General features: G+C 49.0%; 1 protein-coding gene across 1 annotated transcript in view; it reads left to right on the top strand.

Annotated features, from left to right (window-relative positions):
- Positions 1–19,067, top strand: part of LOC119958521 (receptor tyrosine-protein kinase erbB-4-like) — a 1,233,387-nt gene that overhangs the window by 1,085,698 nt on the left and 128,622 nt on the right. The window contains exons 22-23 of the mRNA XM_038787050.1: positions 13,825–13,900; positions 14,072–14,218. Of these exons, the coding sequence (XP_038642978.1) occupies positions 13,825–13,900; positions 14,072–14,218 (223 nt within the window). The remainder of the gene's footprint in view (positions 1–13,824; positions 13,901–14,071; positions 14,219–19,067) is intronic.

The following is a 19,067-nucleotide window of genomic DNA, read 5'->3' as shown; positions in this document are numbered from 1 at the left end:
TTAAGTTTATAACTCTGGTTTGGGACTGGGGACTGTTGCTGCCAAATTTAATATGGAATTCAGTTGTATTCGATCATTTTGTTTCCCAGCAGATCTTCGAATCTACAATTACTTTTTAAACCTGCCTCTTTGCACAATACCAGATCTAAAATAACTTTACCCCTGGCTGGTTCCACATCTTTTTTCAGGAAACCATTGCAAAGCATTCTACAAATTCATCTTTCAGACTATCTTTGCAAATTTGATAAAAGCGGATGCTGGAATCTGAAACAAAAACAGAAAATACTGGACAATCTCAGCAGGTCTGATAGCATCTGTGGAGAGAGAAGGGAGCTAACATTTAAAGTCTGAATGACCGACTCACCGCCCTGTCCTCACGTCCATATGCCCATTGTTGGCCTTCTGTAATGTTCCAGTGAAGCCCAGCGTAAACTGGAGGAACCGCACCTAATCTTCCGATTAGGCACGTGACAGCCTTCCGGTCTTAGTGTTGAGTTCAACAACTTCAGACTGTGAACTCTCTCCTCCACCTTCACCCCATTTTTATTTCCATCAATTTGTTTTTATTTCTTCCATTGATTTGTTTTTCCCCTCACCATTGTTCCCATCCCCCCACTCCACTTGGACCAACTGTTCCCAGTTGCCCTTTGACACACTGCTCACCTTTGTTCTGCCATTCACACATTCTAATCTCGTTATGTACCACTATCAGCACCCGCCTTAGCCTTAATCACCCTCATTTACATTCCTTTTGTCTTTCTGTCCTTGACAGCTTTGTCAAACTCCACCTATCGCCGGCCCCCTACCCAGCCCCACCCCTCCCCGCTCTCTTTCCCCCCCCCCCCCCCCCCCCCCCCCCCCACAGTATAAATCTGACCACATTTCCAGTTCTCTCCAGCTTTGACAAAGAGTCATCCAGACACGAAACGTTAGCTCCCTTTTCTCTCCACAGATGCTGTCAGACCTGCTGGGATTGTCCAGTGTTTTGTGTTTTTGTTTGCTAATTTGATTTGTCCAGTCTATATGAAAATTAAGGTTATCCATGATTATGGCATTAATTTTGTTACAAACCCCAATTATTTGCTCCTTATTGCACTGTCCAATGGTATAATGACTGTTCGAGAGCCTATAAACTACTCCCAACAATGTTTTATGACCATGGTTATTCTTGATCTCCACCCATACTAGTTCTACTTGCTGAGTTTCTGAGCCAAGGTACTTTCTCAATTATTTATTTATGTCATCCTATACCACCCAGGGTGCCCCGACAACCTCTTCCATTCTTTCTGTCTTTTCGCATGTTGAGTATCTTGGAAGGTTTATTTCCTAACCCTGGTTACCTTCTAAGCATATTATTGGAAGGGTGGTTAGATCTAAACCATTTATCTCCATTTGTACCATTAGTTTATCTTCTTATGATAAATTTTTGGCACTTTCAGGTGATTATTTTTTACTAATTCTGTGTGGTCCTTATTCACTGATGCAAATGAATCGAAACCCCTTCTTCCTGCACCACTCTTTGGGTCACGTGTTTAATTATATAACCTACTTGATCCTATGCCAGTTGATATGTGGTTCAGATAACAATCCAGAGATTATTATTTTTAAGTTCTGCATTTTAATTTGGACCCTGTCTCCTCAAACTCTGTCAGCAGAACATCATTGCTAGTTCTATTGCATCATTTGTTCCTGCATGGCCAATGAAACTGGATCCCTGCATATCCCGCTGTGAGGAAATGGCTTATTCCCTATCACATGACTGCAGTCCTTTACACTGTCCTCACTAGATGGTTTCCTGCACCATGGTGCTCTGATCATCTATCCTGTATTCCTTGTCCTTATCAATGCCAGAAGCAAGTACCTGCTACCTGTTGGTCAAAGTCAGTGACTTTGATCACTACATCATCGATTTCTATACATATCTGATTCACAGTTAGACCCTCCTGTCCTTGACCACTGACCAACTCTAAAGTTCTACTTAACCTAAGGTGGTGTGACTTGCCTGGAAGAAAGGGCAGAATTCTCTGGTTCCCCCAAACCAGGTCATAGAACATACAGTGTAGAAGGAGGCCATTCGGCCCATCGAGTCTGCACCGGCTCTAGGAAAGAGAACCCAACCCAAGCCTATACCTCCACCCTATCCCCATAACCCAGTTACCCCACCCAACACGAAGGGCAATTTTGGACACTAAGGACAATTTACCATGACCAATCCACCTAACCTGCACATCTTTGAACTGTGGGAGGAAACCGGAGCATCTGGGGAAAACCCACGCATACACGGTGAGAACGTGCAGACTCCACACTGACAGTGACCCAAGCCGGGTGTCGAACCTGGGACCCTGGAGCTGTGAAGCAATTGTGCTATCCACAGTGCTACCGTGCTGCCCAGAGGTGTTTGTTGGCCACGCGCCGTTCGCTGGTGGAGAGATTCTATCCTCCCGCCACTTCCCATTGAAACCCCCCTATGCGACCGCAAATGCCACCGGGGGGGGGGGGTACACTGCCAGTGGAAAAAGATCAACCCGCTGACGGGGGAATTTCAGCCAAAGTGTCCAGGTATCCCTTCTCTTCTCTTCCTTGATTCCCTGTCTGCACCTCGGACTGCAGTTCAACACCTCTAAGCCAAAGTTGCTCGTGCTGCGGACACTTAACGCAGATCTGGGCCGGAGTTCTCCAGCATTCTCTTTTCCTGCTGGCAACGCACCTGGTTTCCTGGCAGCATGGGGTGGCTTCAGCGGGAAATCCCATTGGCAAGCAGCAGGAAGAGAGAATCCCACCTCCAGTGACTGGTGCACTGCTGAGAAGCACACAGCTGGGGGTCCAGGATCACAGTGTTTTCCACAAACCCCTACACATAGCAGTCGCAGGACAGCAACTGCCCTGCCATGTCTGTCGAACGTTATTTCATTATTTAATTAATTAACCAGTTACTAATTTAGGAAAGTGAAATAATGGCAAGTATGTCTACAGGTACCTCTGGATATTGTTCAGCAAAAATGATTTGCATTTGTAAATCATCTTTCATGGCCTCAGGACATCCCAAAGCATTTTCTAGCCAATGAAACAATTGTTTTTCGAAGTGTGGTCACTTTTTAATATAGCAAATGCAGCCACCAATTTACTCCAGCAAACTCCCGCAAAGGGCAAGATATCCCTGCAATACTCACCCTCCCACTGGTCACATCCAATATGTTAGCCACGAACCACATGTAGCTAATTAGGAATCCAGATGTAGTTAATTATATGCCTTATTAGTTTAAAAAAAAGCAATAGGCAATCATTCGGCATTTTATGATACTCATTTATACAGCATATACATTTGAGCTTTAACTTTTTATGTGTTGGTAAAACTAGAGCGTGAACGTTTCCATCATTGTGTATACTTCATATTCTTAGCTACTGAATGGTGATAAATCAACAGTTTGGCAGTAACAAACTGATTGTTGAGTAAACACACACACATGAAGTACCTGCATTGTCTTAGTGGATGTATGACATTTTCTACGAATATGAGTGCCTGATTCAGTGCCACTGTAGCCACACTTGTGGATAGCCAGTGATTACTATTGGAAAACACTAAATTAGCCTAGTGTACCATTACCACTGCCCTCACTAGGGTCAGCTATGTCAGCAGAGCCCAGGACATGAGCGGTCTGGGACACATGCCTTAAGTGCCGTACTTGGGAAACGGTTCCATTCCGTAATGGGCATTTGGCATAGCATTCTCCAGTAATCAACCAGACATTATTTCCCAATAAAGGCAAAAAAATTAAGTCACAATTGTTTCTCCTCTTGTGCGGACATGACTAGATATCAGGGGCATGGAGTGGGCTGATAGTTTAACCATCTGTACTGACAGCTGGTGACTTCACAGCAACAGAATAATAAAAGCAGAGAAAACTGAAGTGAATTTTATATATATAATATATATATATATATCATAAAAAGTAAGTCATATCTTCCAATGATTTTGAGGCTGTAATGCCATTTCAGGCTCCATCTAATGCTCAAAATTTGCTCTCCAGATAATCTCAACTTTTCAATGGCATTACCGTATTATAATCATTCTCTGGCACTCGGCATTCTCTGCAGTAAGGGGAAATCATATTCAAATTCACTGGATTTCTGGAAGACAGAAATTTGTTGGACTATATATGTATATATGTGGATATTTTAGTCATAATTTTCAGCATTCAAGTGAATCAAAGCCTTTATAGGAATTTATGTGACCATTCTTGCTGGGCAGTCTAGTGGCTGATTACAGACAGGAATGTGCAGGGCTGGTGATTACACATTCACCAGGAGCTTTCTAATATCTTGCTACGCTACTGAATAGAATGGTTTTAGTGTCATTCTGAAAGGAATTGCTGCTCTCGATGCTAAAGATCATCATAATGTTCTGCCTTTTACCATCTCAATGTACTCAAACAACTGGAACTTCAGCTGACTTGAAAACCTCAAAAATATTGTAGCAGCTTTTTCATAGATGCATTTAAAGATGAAGTAAGAACCCGAGGGTGAAAAGTATAGAAGGACAGAATGAGAAGGTGAGATGAAATAGGACAGAAAGTGATTTGTGTGGAGCATAAACGCCAGTGTGGATCAGTGGGTTAAATGGCCCGTTACAGTGCGATAAAATGCGATGAAAGTCAGCTTGGAAATGTGAGCTGTTTCAACGGTTAAACTCCGAACTCAGCTGCTCATAACCTTCCTCACACTGAACCCCATTTGTCATAAAAATAAATAGTGCTTTATCATATCAAAGCATCTCTAAGTGCTGTTGTTGAGGCAGAGGTTCAGCCATGACCTTACTGAATGTTGGACAGGCTCGAGGTTGCATAGCTTAGTCCTGCTTGGAATTCGTACCTTCTTATAGATATCATGCCAGTCACGTTTCTCAGACAGCAATTAACCTGCTTGGTATGCTGCTGGTTAAAAAGGGATGGAAGATAAGAGCAGGAGGAGACCATTCAACACCTCCAGCCTTTTCCACTAGTCAATTAGATCAAGGCTGATTTATATCGCAACTCTATTTGCTCACCTTGATACCATTTGCCTTCATATCCTGACCTGAAGAAAAGCTGTCAATCTCAGTTCTGAATTGTTGGATTAGATACCATGAGAACTTGCTGTTTCCATTTTTTTTTTCAAATTAGCAAACATCTGAAAATTAGGTAGGTCTTCAGCTTTATTTCATATTCAAAGGAAGGCACAGCACCCCCTCAGTAATGCATTGGATTGTCAGGTTGGATTGCTTGGTCTGCTGTGTGGCTTCAACTCATTCCTCTCTGGCCCAGAGGCAAGAGAGTTACTGGCTGAGACCAAGTCCTTTATTCTACCCCAGCCACTTCACAGCTGAAAGTCCTATTCCCACTTTGGCCCCTTGAGGCCTGATTACTCCAACACCTTCGTGGCTGAACTGCCTGCATCCTCAATTTTCTGTAAACTCCCAGCTGCTCATTGCCTGCCTTGCACAAAGTCCCTCATGGTCATCAACTTTGGCCTCAATGATCTTCACTGGATTCCTGCCTCTCAATGCCATAGTCTCAATTCTCCAGCCTTGTTGCGCTCTTACTCAAGCGTAACGACGCCGGTGAATAGCGGAAGAGGCCAAAAATGAGATCCGCGCCAGGCGCCAAACAGTTTGCGATGCAACCGGTCCGCTTCTGTAGGTGAAATCTGGTTCTTGCCGTAGCGTGGCGGGAAACTAATTATCACCACTTCAGCCCCATTTCCAGGCAATTCATGAGAGCAACCCCATATCCAACAGCCTCCAGTCATTCAGCGGCCTCCATAGCAAATGCTCACGCTGGCGCCGATTAGTACTCCTTTTTGTAAACGTAAACCTAGTGGGAAGGGCTTCTGTGGGGAGCCGAGGTGAGTAGCCAAAGTGAGTAGACAAAGAGTCCAGGGGTGCTAGGCTTGCCACCCCAGTCCTCAGTGGGGGGGTGGGGGACCCTCCACTGGGGTGGACCGCCATGGTGGTGGGGGGGAGAGGGGGGGGGGGGACGTGGGCAAAGGGTCAGGGGCTCAGCCCGCATTGCAGAAAAAAGTGACAGAGGCATCATAATGGTTTTGCGAAAAGGTGTTTAATGTGCTGGACAAAGCCCACTCCCAACTGTGCGTCAGCGATGCCCACCTGTGACTGGGACAAGCTCCACAATGCCTCAACCATGCCCATTTGAGAGCAGGACATGTCCCGCAGAACTTCATCAAGGTCAGCCTGGTTCTGGGTGACATCCCCCAATGAGTCAGACATCCTGCCGAGACCCTCAGCCATGGCCGTCACCGACTGCGCGATGCCTTGGACACCTCCACTAATGGTGCTGACGCTGTGCATCAGGCTCTTTACTGCGATTGCCACCTTAGCAGTGTTGACCTCGGTGCCACTCCCACTCTTAGCCAGCACCATCCCCTGTGCCCCTAGCCTCTGGGACACCTCCAAGTGGCTATGGATCTGCTGGAGTGATGCAAACATCTCCCTCTGAACGCCCAGGTTGGTCCCTATCATCTCCGTGTAACTCTGTTCCACAGGTTCAGCATCAGACTTGGACCCAACTAGGTGCTGGCATCCAGCAGGCCTCCGACTGCTGTCTTGCCTGGGGGTTCCTGCCTCCACCTGATGTGCATCAGCAGCAGTGAGATGCTCACCAGATTGTGCCCCAGAAGCCTGTCCACTAACATGTCGCACTGAGGTGTGTGTATCTGTGCTGGTGTGGGGTGGGGGTAACGGTTTTATCGTGACTAGGGTTGCATCCTCGGAGCACTCCTCCAAGGAGTTCTCCTCGGAGTCAGGAGCGGGTGCCGCCCAGGATGGGCCGGCTCCGTCGACCAGTGGAGCTTCAGGACAATGGACATGTGGTCAGTGGGAGGGATGGGTCAGTCAGTAAAGCAATAGCGACTCATGTTTCACAGGTCCTCCGGGTGGAGCCCGGTGGTTCCTCACCTCTGTGGCATCTGCCAGCCTCCGCGTGGTTGACTGATCTGTCCTCGGCTACACCAGTCACCTCCAGGGCTCGCTCCTGAAAGGAGGTGAGGATTCTTATGTCTGGCACCCTTCCGCGGTCTGGTCCCTGAGGAGCTTTTCCTGAGGAGATAAGAGAGGGCACCGTTAACCATACGCGTGATTCACAGCGGGCTTCGAGTCAGTCCAGACCAAACTTTTCTACAGTTAACAACCATCTAATAAACCTTTGTGTATTATTGTGTTCAACCCACGCGCATCAGTAATTCCTTTCCTATATCCTGCAAGTCCAGGTTTGCATGTTCTCCCTGTGTCTGCATGGGTTTCCTCTGTTTCATGATATGCGACACACACATAATGATATACAGACAAACAGCTAATGGACACAGAGAACAGGATATGACCAATAAGCAGGCAGGACACTCAGGGGTGGGATCTGACTATAAAAGACACGAGGCACTCACACTCTGCCTTTTTCCACTGATGAACATCTAGAGTCAGTCAAGGGTGTTGTTACAATCTCACACCCCCACCACGTGGCTAAGAGCTATTCTGGTTCAGTCAGACAGAGTAACCACACTTAAGTTAGCAGAGAGTCGAACTCACAGAGAACTGTGCTAACTGTGCTATTAGTTCAATAAACCTGATTGAACTAACTTCAAGATCTGGAGTATCTTTTAGGTCTGTGCTACATCCAGTTGCAACTAGTGTTATACCAGTGTACCTAACACAACACTCCGAGTGCTGTGGTTTCCTCCCACAGTCCAAAGATGTGCAGGTTAGGCGGATTGGCCATGCCAATTGCCCCTTGGTGTTCAAAAGGTTAGGTGGGTTATGGGAATAGAGTGGGGGAGAGGGCCTAGGTAGGATGTACTTTCGGAGGGTTGCTGCAAACTCAATGGGCCAAATGGCCTCCTTCTGCACTGGAGGGCTTCTATGATACAATACCCAACATTGCCCACTTCACAACAGATACTATAGTCATACAGTTTCTTTTCTCTCACACTTTCTGAGGATATCTGGGTACTTTATTGAAATTACTGCCACCCCAGTCAATCAAGAGCAACGGTGGCACAGTGCCAACTGTGCTTGTCATCCTGCAAATGGCATTTTGCAAGGCACACCGGCCTTGAGTTCAACAGCTAAAGGATTCACCCCTGGCCACTGCAGGAATGTAGCCAGCTCAAAATTACCTAAATTCATGGCACGTCTCGAATTCATGGCAGCAGCAAGTTGGCCCAAGGAAGACCACAAATTGAACTATGGGAATATAGTCAATGTGAAGAAACAGGCAGAGACTTGTGATCTGAGACATATTCCCAGACAATCCTCCAATTAGCCATTGGGATCTAAGAAATTTAAACAAGATATTAGGTATTCAGTAAATCATGGGAGAATAGAAATGCATTTTCTATTTCACTCTGGTTTCCTTTGCTAAACAAATCATCAAAATAAGAAGCTGCCCCTTTCTTGCGTTGATGTTGCTATTATGGTGAACAGCCAAGAAAATATTTGCTGATGGTGTTAGGAGAGTCCTTTCCCTTCCCCTCTCTCCCCAACACCTACAAAGCCCAGTGTGTTTATCGCATTTCGCTCTGCCATACAAAATAGGATATCCTTCACTAGATTAACCGACTGCAATATGGGAGGTGTAGTCCTCCTCGGTTAAGGCAGAGAAAATCAGTCTAGGCTCCCGCTCCATACCCCATTTGTTGTGCCCTTCACCCGCTGCTGGAAGTGCTGATGTCAGGCTGGATTCCAGTGAGGACAGGATTGGAAGTCAGTGGCTAAGTGACATAGAACATAAGAACATAAGAACTGGGAGCAGCAGTAGGCCATCTGGCCCATCGAGCCTGCTCCGCCATTCAATGAGATCATGGCTCATCTTTTGTGAACTCAGCTCCACTTTCCGGCCCGAACACCATAACCCTTAATCCCTTTATTCTTCAAAAAACTATCTATCTTTATCTTAAAAACATTTAATGAAGGAGCCTCAACTGCTTCACTGGGCAAGGAATTCCATAGATTCACAACCCTTTGGGTGAAGAAGTTCCTCCTAAACTCAGTCCTAAATCTACTTCCCCTTATTTTGAGGCTATGTCCCCTAGTTCTGCTTTCACCCGCCAGGGGAAACAACCTGCCCGCATCTATCCTATCTATTCCCTTCATAATTTTAAATGTTTATATAAGATCCCCCCTCGTCCTTCTAAATTCCAACGAGTACAGTCCCAGTCTACTCAACCTCTCCTCATAATCCAACCCCTTCAACTCTGGGATTAACCTAGTAAATCTCCTCTGCACACCCTCCAGTGCCAGTATGTCCTTTCTCAAGTAAGGAGACCAAAACTGAACATAATACTCCAGGTGTGGCCTCACTAACACCTTATACAATTGCAACATAACCTCCCTAGTCTTAAACTCCATCCCGCTAGCAATGAAGGACAAAATTCCATTTGCCTTCTTAATCACCTGTTGCACCTGCAAACCAACTTTCTGTGACTCATGCACTAGCACACCCAGGTCTCTCTGCACAGCGGCATGCTTTAATATTTTATCGTTTAAATAATAATCCCGTTTGCTGTTATTCCTACCAAAATGGATAACATACTGCCACTCACCCATCACAGTCCAGTCATGAAAGATGGCCATTTGGACAAATGTAGCAGAAGGCAACTCTTAGAGTCTGAGAATGGCTACACCTCATAAAGAGGCTGTTTGACCCATCGTATCTGTATTGGTTTTCTGCAAGGGAAACTCATCTGGATTCAAATCCCTGCCTTTTCCCTGCAGCTAATCAAATTGTCTTTTCTTCATATCATAATCCAGTTCCCTTTAGAAAGCTTCAATTGAAAGGCTCCACCACACACTCAGATGGTGCACCCAAAACTCTACTATGTAAAAATTATTTTCTTCATGTCACCTTTGTTTCTTTTGGCAATTACATTAAATCGGTATCCTCTGGTTCTCGACTCTTCTCCCAATGGGAACAGTTTCTCTCAATCTACTCTGTCTCGACCCCTTATGATTTTGAACATCTCTATCAAATCTACTTTTAACTTTCTCTTTTCCAAGCTGAACATACCCAGCTTCTCCAATCTATCCGTGTAAGTGAAGGTTCTCATCCCTAGATTCAATCCCTTGAATCTTTTCTGCAACTTAAAAACCGTGGGCAGGCGTTGGTGTAGTGGTCTTGTCACTGGACTGGTAAACCAGAAACCCAGAGTAATGCCACTTCAGATGGTGAAATTTGAGTTCAATAAAAAGCTGGAATGAAAAAAAAATCTAATGATGACCATGAAACTATTGTCGATTGTTGTAAAACCTATCTGGTTCACTAATGCCCTTTAGGGAAGGGAATCTGCCGTCCTTACCCGGTCTGGCCTACATGTGACTCCAGATCCACAGTAATGTGGTTGACTCTTAACTGCCACTTCAAGGGCATGATGTGAAGATGCCAGCGTTGGACTGGGGTGAGCACAATAAGAAGTCTTACAACACCTGGGTGATATCCAACAGGTTTGTTTCAATCACTAGTTTTCGGAGCACAGCTCCTTCATCAAGTGAGTCCTTCAAGGGCAATTTGGAATGGGCAATAAATACTGGAACAGCCTGCGAAGCTCACTTCCCATGAACAAATTCTCCGCACTACCTGGGGCTAGGCTGGCGCCAGAGGGGTTGGCGTTGCACCCGTGGGCGCCTAAGGACCGGCGCGAGTTAGCGCATGCGCAGAACCGTCGGCGTGGTTCCGGCAGAGCGGCCGGCATATTCTGCCGAACGCGCAGGGGGTGCCCCCATGGCACAGACCCGCCTGCAGATCAGTGGGCCCCAATCATGGGCCAGGCCACCGTCGGGTGCCCCCCCGGCCGGAACCCCCGCACCCACCCCGAGGACCACACCAGCCGGCCTGCCAGCCAGGTCCCGCCTTGTGGGACCATGTCCAATCCACGCTGGCGGTACTGGCCGGAAACCGACGGCCGCTCGGCCCATCGGGGCCCGGAGAATTGCTGGGGGGGCAGCTGCCAACGGCCCCCGACCGGCATAAACCCCGCCCGAAAACCGGCGCCAGAGAATACGGCAACCGGCGTCAGAGCGGCGGGACGGGATTCACGCCGCCACTCGAGGATTCTCCGACCCAGCAGGGGGTCGGAGAATCCCACCTCTGCTATCCAAAGGCCTCCCATGATTCATTGGCCTCCCCAGCAAGTGATCACGCTGACACCGATTGGTACTCCTTTTAAAAAACGTGAACCTGGCAGAAGGGCTTCTACAGGGAGCCGAAGAGGTGAGTAGCCATCTTTCCTGACAAAGTGCCCAGGATGCTGGGTCTGCCACCCCAGTGATCGGTAGGGGATCCCCGACTGCTGTGGAGGGGGAGACCCTCTGCAAGAGTGGGCAGCCATAGGAGGGTGAGGGGGGGAACTGCATGTGGCACCACCATGCAAACCCCTGCATCATGTGCACGCACTTCAGGGGCAACCCTTGTGCCTGGCCGTCTGCCCCTCCGAACACCCATTACCCCCACTGACTGATGAGGCCTCTGGCCATGCGGCTAAAGGCTATTGCTAATAGGGAATTGGCAATTGTGGTTAAGTGAGCACTTTACACATCCCAAGTAGATTCCCGTGAGAGGGCGGGCCATGCAGCATGTGGGAATCAGTACCTAGCATCCCGATCAGACCGTGATGCCCAGGCACTTTGTTTGAACACTGCAGGAGGCAATTCCACACACCTAGCAGCCAACATCCGAATACTCAGGGGATGGGACACAGCTCCGGAGACGTGTCCATGGCCGGAGGGTGGGCGAGTGCACGAGGAGGAGACCGGCACCTGGTCCAGGTGAAGTTATCAGGTGTCTGAGTTCTAGGATCAGGGGTCCGGAGGGGATCCCGCTTTGGCCAGGAGTACGTGGACAGGGTGTTCCGGAAAGTGGGGGGGGAGGACAATTGGGGAATGGAGCATCCGGGGGTGGGAGCCACCGCTGTTTGTCAATCTGACACCCTCTCCCAATTCCTTACAGATATTGAATGGTAGAGGACCGTATTTTAGACCCCCCCCCAGAACTTGCCCTCGTGGTGCTGCTGCTAGGCTGGGTGGCCAGACGCTTGAGACGGCGGCAGCAGCAGTGTCTGCAGATGCAAGAGGCGGCGGCCCATGTGCCAGACCCAGCCACACACCCTGAGGTCCTGGCTGGCATCAGGCCAGGTCGGGGCCGAGAGAGGCAGACTCTAGCAGGCCCAGGGTGTACAGGCACCGCTGGTCGTTGTGCATGCCGCAGGAGGCTCCGCCTCAACAAGGAGACATGCGCCACCTGTGCCATGTCCACACAGATTTAGCACTATGTGAAGGAGGAGGATACCTCCACCCTGTGGCCGTCAAGGGCACTCCAGCCCTGAACCTTTACGCCTCAGGACCCTTCAAGAGCTCGAGCGGGGACCTGTGTGACATCTCACAGGCCACAGCCCACAGCTGCATCCGACAGATCACAGATGCCCTGTTTGCCTAGGCGGAGAACTGTATAAACTTTGACATTGATGAAGCCCAACAAGATTCCCGGGCAGCAGGATTCTCCGCCATCGCCAGGATGCCGCAGGTCCTGGGGCTGATAGACTGCACGCATGTTGCATTGCACTCGCCGGCCATCTGGGAGTGCCTTACATTAACAGGAAGGGGATCCACTCCCTGAATATTCAGTTCATGTGTGACCACCACATGCAGATCATACACATGTGTGCACGATACCTGGGGAGTGTGCACAACAGCTACATCCTGGGTCAGTCAGACATTCCCGGCCTCTTCGAGGACCACGCCAGGATGAGCAGTTGGCTCTTGGAGGATAAGGGGGTACCCGCTGGGAACATGGCTAATACTGCTACTATGGAGGCCGGAGTTCAATGCGGAGACCCAATCTAAGAGGCCCATGTGGCTACCTGAGCCGACATTGAGCGGTGCATCGGACAGCATAAAACGTGGTTCCGATGCCTTGACTGCTCCGGTGGTGCACTCCAGTACACTGCCCGGGGGATCGCCTGCTTTGCAGTGGTCTGTTGTGTCCTCTCCAATCTGGCCCAGCACCAGGATGACGTGCTGGAGATTGGGGATTAGGAACATGTGGCCACCTCCGAGGACGAGGATGATGTGACAGTGCTTGACCAGCAAGGTCTGAAGGACGACCTGGGGATGAACCCGAGGATCAGCCAGAGGCTGCAGGGCAGACGGCAGGTGCGAGGGTCCGGCAAGCCCGGAGGGCCAGGGTGGCTCTCATATTGGCTCACTTCATTTAGGACATGGCCTGGTCCATCATTGATACCTGACCAAACCCCACCCCAATCTCCCACCCTCCCAGGGTCTGTGTCACATCACTCCGTCGGCACCATCAGCGGGTCACTGTCGAGGACATGGACGTGTGCGCCTATGATCCTCAATTTATGCCATAGTCTGACCCCTGTCTGTCTGCTGAGTACTGGCTCACACCCATCACCTGCACGCGGTGTGCCCGGTGGGTGCCTGGAGAGATGGTCCAACAGTTCGGAAGTCAGCCTGCATAGTGGAAGAAAGTTACAGAGGCATTATACTGGTTATGCTCAAGGCATTCTAATATGTTACAGGTGTCGAACAATTCCCCACTCTCCCGATGGTGCCACCCCCTTAGGTAATTTGGCATTCTGAATTCCCCCTCTGTGTACCCGAACAGGCGCCGGAATGTGGCGACTAGGGGCGTTTCACAGTAACTTCATTGCAGTGTTATTGTTAGCCTACTTGTGACAATAAAGATTGTTATTATTATAATTTCTATATGTTCATCATATAAGAACAGTTGGAAACATTTCACTCGTATATACTCTGCCATATTCTTGCAGATGCCGATTAAGTGGATGGCTTTGGAATGTATTCACTATCGGAAGTTCACCCATCAAAGTGACGTGTGGAGCTATGGTAGGTTCTCGACTCTAAACACTGCATGTTTATGGAGGAATCAGCAGCGTGCTGGGTAAGGCACACAGGCCTTTCCCATTCTCAGATTCCGCTGGCTGTTTCTGAATCTATTCTCTGGTTCAAGCATGCAGTGGGTGACGAGTGCATTTTATATTGGTTTATTTCTTACAGGTGTCACTATCTGGGAATTGATGACTTTTGGTGGGAAGCCGTACGACGGGATCCCAGCCCGCGAAATACCGGACATCTTGGAAAAAGGAGAGCGTCTTCCGCAACCTCCAATCTGTACTATTGATGTCTACATGGTGATGGTGAAATGTAAGTGACCCTCCTTACAGCAGCGAAGAGTGACTCTGAAGATTGTTCAAGCATGGACTTGGCTGGAGCTGCATAAAATAGTATTGTGCATTGCACAAGAAAAATGCATCCTCAGCTGTAGGCAGCTATTATGAACTCCAACAGTATGATAAAATTCTAAGATCTTAAAGTATATCACACTACCTCCCCACTTAATAAAAACTTATATGTCAAAATGTAAAATGGTATCTGAACATAGGTTCCCGGAATATTATTTGACGAAGCTAATATCAACAACACCTGAAAATTTAACAAGTTGGATTTTTTTATTTGTTCATGGGATGTGGGCAGTGCTGGTTGGGCCAGCATTTAATAATAATAATAATAATCACTTATTGTCACAAATAGGCTACAATTAAGTTACTGTGAAAAGCCCCTCGTCGCCACATTCCGGCACCTGTTCGGGGAGGCTGGAATGGGAATTGAACCCGCGCTGCTGGTCTTGTTCTGCATTACAAGCCGGCTGTCTTAGCCCACTGTGCTTATTACCCATTCCTGAGGGCATTTAAGATTCAACCACGTTGTGGGTCTGGACTCACATGTATGCTAGACCATGTAAGGATGATCGAAATCCGTTCCTAAAGGACATGAGTGAACCAGATGGGTTTTACTACAATCGCCAATGGTTTCATGGTCATTAGGCTTTTAATTCAAGGTTTTTATGGAATTTAAATTTCACCATCTGTCATGATGGGATTCGAACCTAGATTCCCAGAGCATTCCCATGCGTCTCCGGATCACTAATCCAGCAACAGTCCAGGCAGCACAGTGGAAGATCACGGCATTTTCACTGTACTGCCTGGACTGCTCTTCAGCTTTCAGAGAGGGCTGACAGATAGAGGTCTCTGATCGGGGGAACTGATGGAGGATCTGAAGGGAGGCCTATGGGGTCTTTCCGCGTGTGCTTTGGGGGTGTGGGGGGGGGATCCTCTCCTTTTGAACAAGGGGGGACAGGATTAGGTTTGTGAGAAGTGGGGGACCAGCCACCGGACCTCAGGGGTGGGTTGCCCGCTCAAAATCGCACCCCAATATGTGGATTCCGATGGAATCCAGTGAGCTCTCCACCATGCATATATTTGCATGGTTAAGAAGAGAGATTCGCACCTGGGCCTGGCTCCAGTGGAGACCAATTGATTCTCCTATGGCAGGAACACTATGGGCGAGATTCTCCGATTGCCGACGGCGAAATTGCGTTCCGCGATTGGGGAGAGAAACCCTTTTGACGCCGAAATTGGCGCCTGTTTTCAGATGCTCTGCCCCCTCCAAAACGGCATCATTGGTGAGTACGCCACACGCCATTGGGACGGCCTCAGGATGTCACCTGAAGGCCCTTCCCAATGCTTCGCCCCCGATGGACCCACTTCCCGACTGCGTGGATCACTTATATTCTGGGTTTTCTTGAACCTCCCGTGGTGACTGTGGACTGTGTCGAGCGCAGCCTCAGTCAGGGGGAAGCCATTCCGCTGGCCGGGGCGGGGGGGGGGGGGGGGGGGGGGGTGCTTCACTGGGGGCTGGGGAGACTGGTGGGGGTGATTGTCTCGGGGTGGCGAGGGGGGTTACAGGGGGGCACTATATGGCAGGCCGCGACCGTGCGTGGCCGGCGCCATGTTATATGGTGCGATCTCAACGCTCCCATGGCGAGTGTACAGACCAACAATACCAACTCCCAATACTTCCAGCTGCACAGGGGCACCAGACAAGGATGCCCACTGTCCCCGCTGCTGTTCGCACTAGCAATTGAACCGCTAGCAATCGCGCTCAGGGCAGCAAAAAATTGGAGGGGGATCCGAAGGGGAGGTAGAGAGCACAGAGTCTCACTCTATGCGGATGATCTGCTCCTCTATATCTCGGACCCACAAAGCAGCATGGACGGAATCATCGCGCTCCTGAAAGAGTTTGGAGCCTTCTCGGGCTACAAACTCAACATGAGCAAAAGTGAGATCTTCCCAGTACACCCGCAAGGGGGGGGGGGGGGCAGCACTAAAGGGGCTGCCGTTCAATCAAGCCCGACATAAATTCCGCTACCTGGGGATCCAAATAGCCCATGACTGGAAAGGGATCCACAAATGGAACCTCACCAGCCTGACGGAGGAAGTTAAAAAGGACCTGCAAAGATGGAACACACTCCCGCTCTCCCTCGCGGGGAGAGTTCAGACGATCAAAATGAACGTACTGCCCAGGTTCCTCTTCCTGTTTAGATCCATTCCGATCTACATCCCCAAGGCCTTTTTCAAAGCGCTGGACAAACTCATCATGGCGTTCGTATGGGGGGGTAAAAATGCTAGGATCCCAAAGAAGGTCTTACAAAAAACAAAAACCAGGGGAGGGCTAGCCCTCCCGAATCTACAATTCTACCACTGGGCAGCAACAGCTGAGCGAGTAAGGGGATGGATCCAGGAGCCAGAAGCTGAGTGGGTGCGTGCGGAGGAGGCCTCCTGCATGGGAACCTCCCTCCGGGCCCTCGCCACGGCAGCACTCCCATCCCCACCCAAAAAACACTCCAGCAGCCCAGTGGTGACAGCCACCCTCCAATCCTGGAACCAACTGCGGCAGCAACTTGGCCTGACCAAAATGTCGAACAGGGCTCCCATCTGCAACAACCATAGGTTCACACCAGCACTGACTGACGCCACCTTCAAAAGGTGGAGGCAGGACGGGGGGACACTGACAGTCAGGGACCTATACACGGACGACAGGATCGCAACACTGGACGAACTGACAGAGAAATTTCAGCTAGCTGGGGGGAACGAGCTACGGTACCTGCAGCTCAAAAACTTCCTACGAAAGGAGACAAGGACGTACCCACAACCGCCACGACAGACACTACTGGAAGACCTACTGGACGCAAGTATCCTAGAGAAAGGGAACTGTAGTGACATGTATGACCGACTGGTAGATAGGGACGACACCGTACTGGACGCAACAAGAAGGAAATGGGAGGACGACCTGGGGATGGAGATAGGGTGGGGACTCTGGAGCGAAGCACTGCACTTTGTCAACTCCACCTCCACGTGCGCAAGGCTCAGCCTGACGCAACTAAAAGTGGTACATAGAGCCCACTTAACAAGAACCCGTATGAGTAGGTTCTTCCCGGAGGTGGAAGACAGATGTGAACGGTGCCAAAGAGGCCCGGCCAACCACGCCCACATGTTCTGGTCTTGCCCCAGACTCGTGGAGTACTGGACAGCCTTCTTCGAGGTTATGTCCAAAGTGGTGGGAGTGAGGGTGGAGCCATGCCCGATAGTGGCGGTCTTCGGGGTTTCAGAACAGCCAGATCTATTCCTGGGGAGGAGGGCGGACGCCCTTGCCTTTGCCTCCCTGATCGCCCGCCGTAGAATCCTGTTTGGCTGGCGGTCAGCAGCACCGCCCAGAGCTGCGGACTGGCTGTCCGACCTCTCGGAATCTCTCCAAATGGAGAAATCAAATTTGCCATCCGAGGTTCGGACGACGGCTTCCACAGAACGTGGGAGCCATTCATGCAACTGTTCCGGGACCTATTTGTGGCCAATGTACAAGAGGAAGAATAGTCGGGGGAAGGTAGTGGGAGGGGGGGGGGGGCTACAGGTTCGGTACGGGGGTTCGATGGCTAGCTAAGGCCCAAAACCAAACTAAATAAACATGTTGAGGGGGGGGGGGGGGGGGGGGGGGGGGGGGGCGGGCGGGCGCAGTTACTACTACGAAGATGCTTACCTGTAAATATGTATGTTAATTTTTGCGTGTTTGTTTGTTTTTTTTGTTTTTTTTTTTCTCTCCTAACAATTTGTAATTTGTTCAATATAAAATATGAAAACTGAATAAAAACATAAAGGAAAAAAATATGGTGCGATCTGGCAATTCTCAATCCGTATCTGCAGGGAATGCCAGGGGTTTATGTGGCGCGGCTGCTAGTCCCCCACCAGGTGGAGGATTGGTGCGGGGGCAGCGCTATCTTTTCCGTCGTAAGACTAGACACATGCTGCGAACATAGCCTCAGAATCGGAGAATCCGGCCCTTAGTCTCCAGAATGGAGCATGCAGGCCAGTATGAGTCCAGAATCTCATTATTTTCTGAATAGTCCATAATCCTGGGGTTTCGGGGACAACATTGGTTAGACATACACCTCAGGTGCACCCCCATCAGGGTGAGGAAAATACTTACTTCACCCTCTTCTCCTATTTTATTTTTGTTTCAACCAAGTATGTTAACTGTTCCTAATTATATCAGCCCTCGTTGTTCGGGTTGAATTTCCCCAACATCCCCATAAACAACTTCAGTGTCATTTTGTTCAATTACATACTCTGCTGACTCACTGTGTGCACACAACAATCTTGGAAATTGCTAATATTTCCTCAAATCAACTTTATGAGTTCCAAAGTGGATCACCAGTTCAGTCCTTAACTTCTCAAATGAAACATAAAAGTCCATCCGAGTCGCGTTACCATCTTTTTAATGTGTATTGCACGGACCAAGGGCAATGCATGCTCAGTTGCATTCAGCCGTGAATGAACTAACATTATTTACAGCTCCCCAACAGGGAGGGTAGCAGAGAGGGTAATATAACAAAGTACTCAGATGGTGCTGTAAACTACAAGTAGAATGACAAGACCATGCCATGTCTCCCAATGTTTGAAGGGTCCTTTCTGTACAAGGGGTGAAAGCAGTAGATGCTCAGAGGGGAATTCATTTTCAACATTTACTCATCCAGTTTTGAAGTCCACATCTAATTTAATATTTTGGGGTATAGCTCAGAGTCTCTCACTTGACCTACCCCAACCTCCCAAAATAACCCTTGCATTCTATCCATTTGTGTGTATATTTCTCAAGTGGTATG

The sequence above is a fragment of the Scyliorhinus canicula genome, chromosome 2, assembly GCF_902713615.1.
Source record: "Scyliorhinus canicula chromosome 2, sScyCan1.1, whole genome shotgun sequence".
Lineage (NCBI taxonomy): Eukaryota > Metazoa > Chordata > Chondrichthyes > Carcharhiniformes > Scyliorhinidae > Scyliorhinus > Scyliorhinus canicula.
Note: the sequence above shows the minus strand (reverse complement) of the source record. Positions and strands in the feature narration are given on the sequence as shown.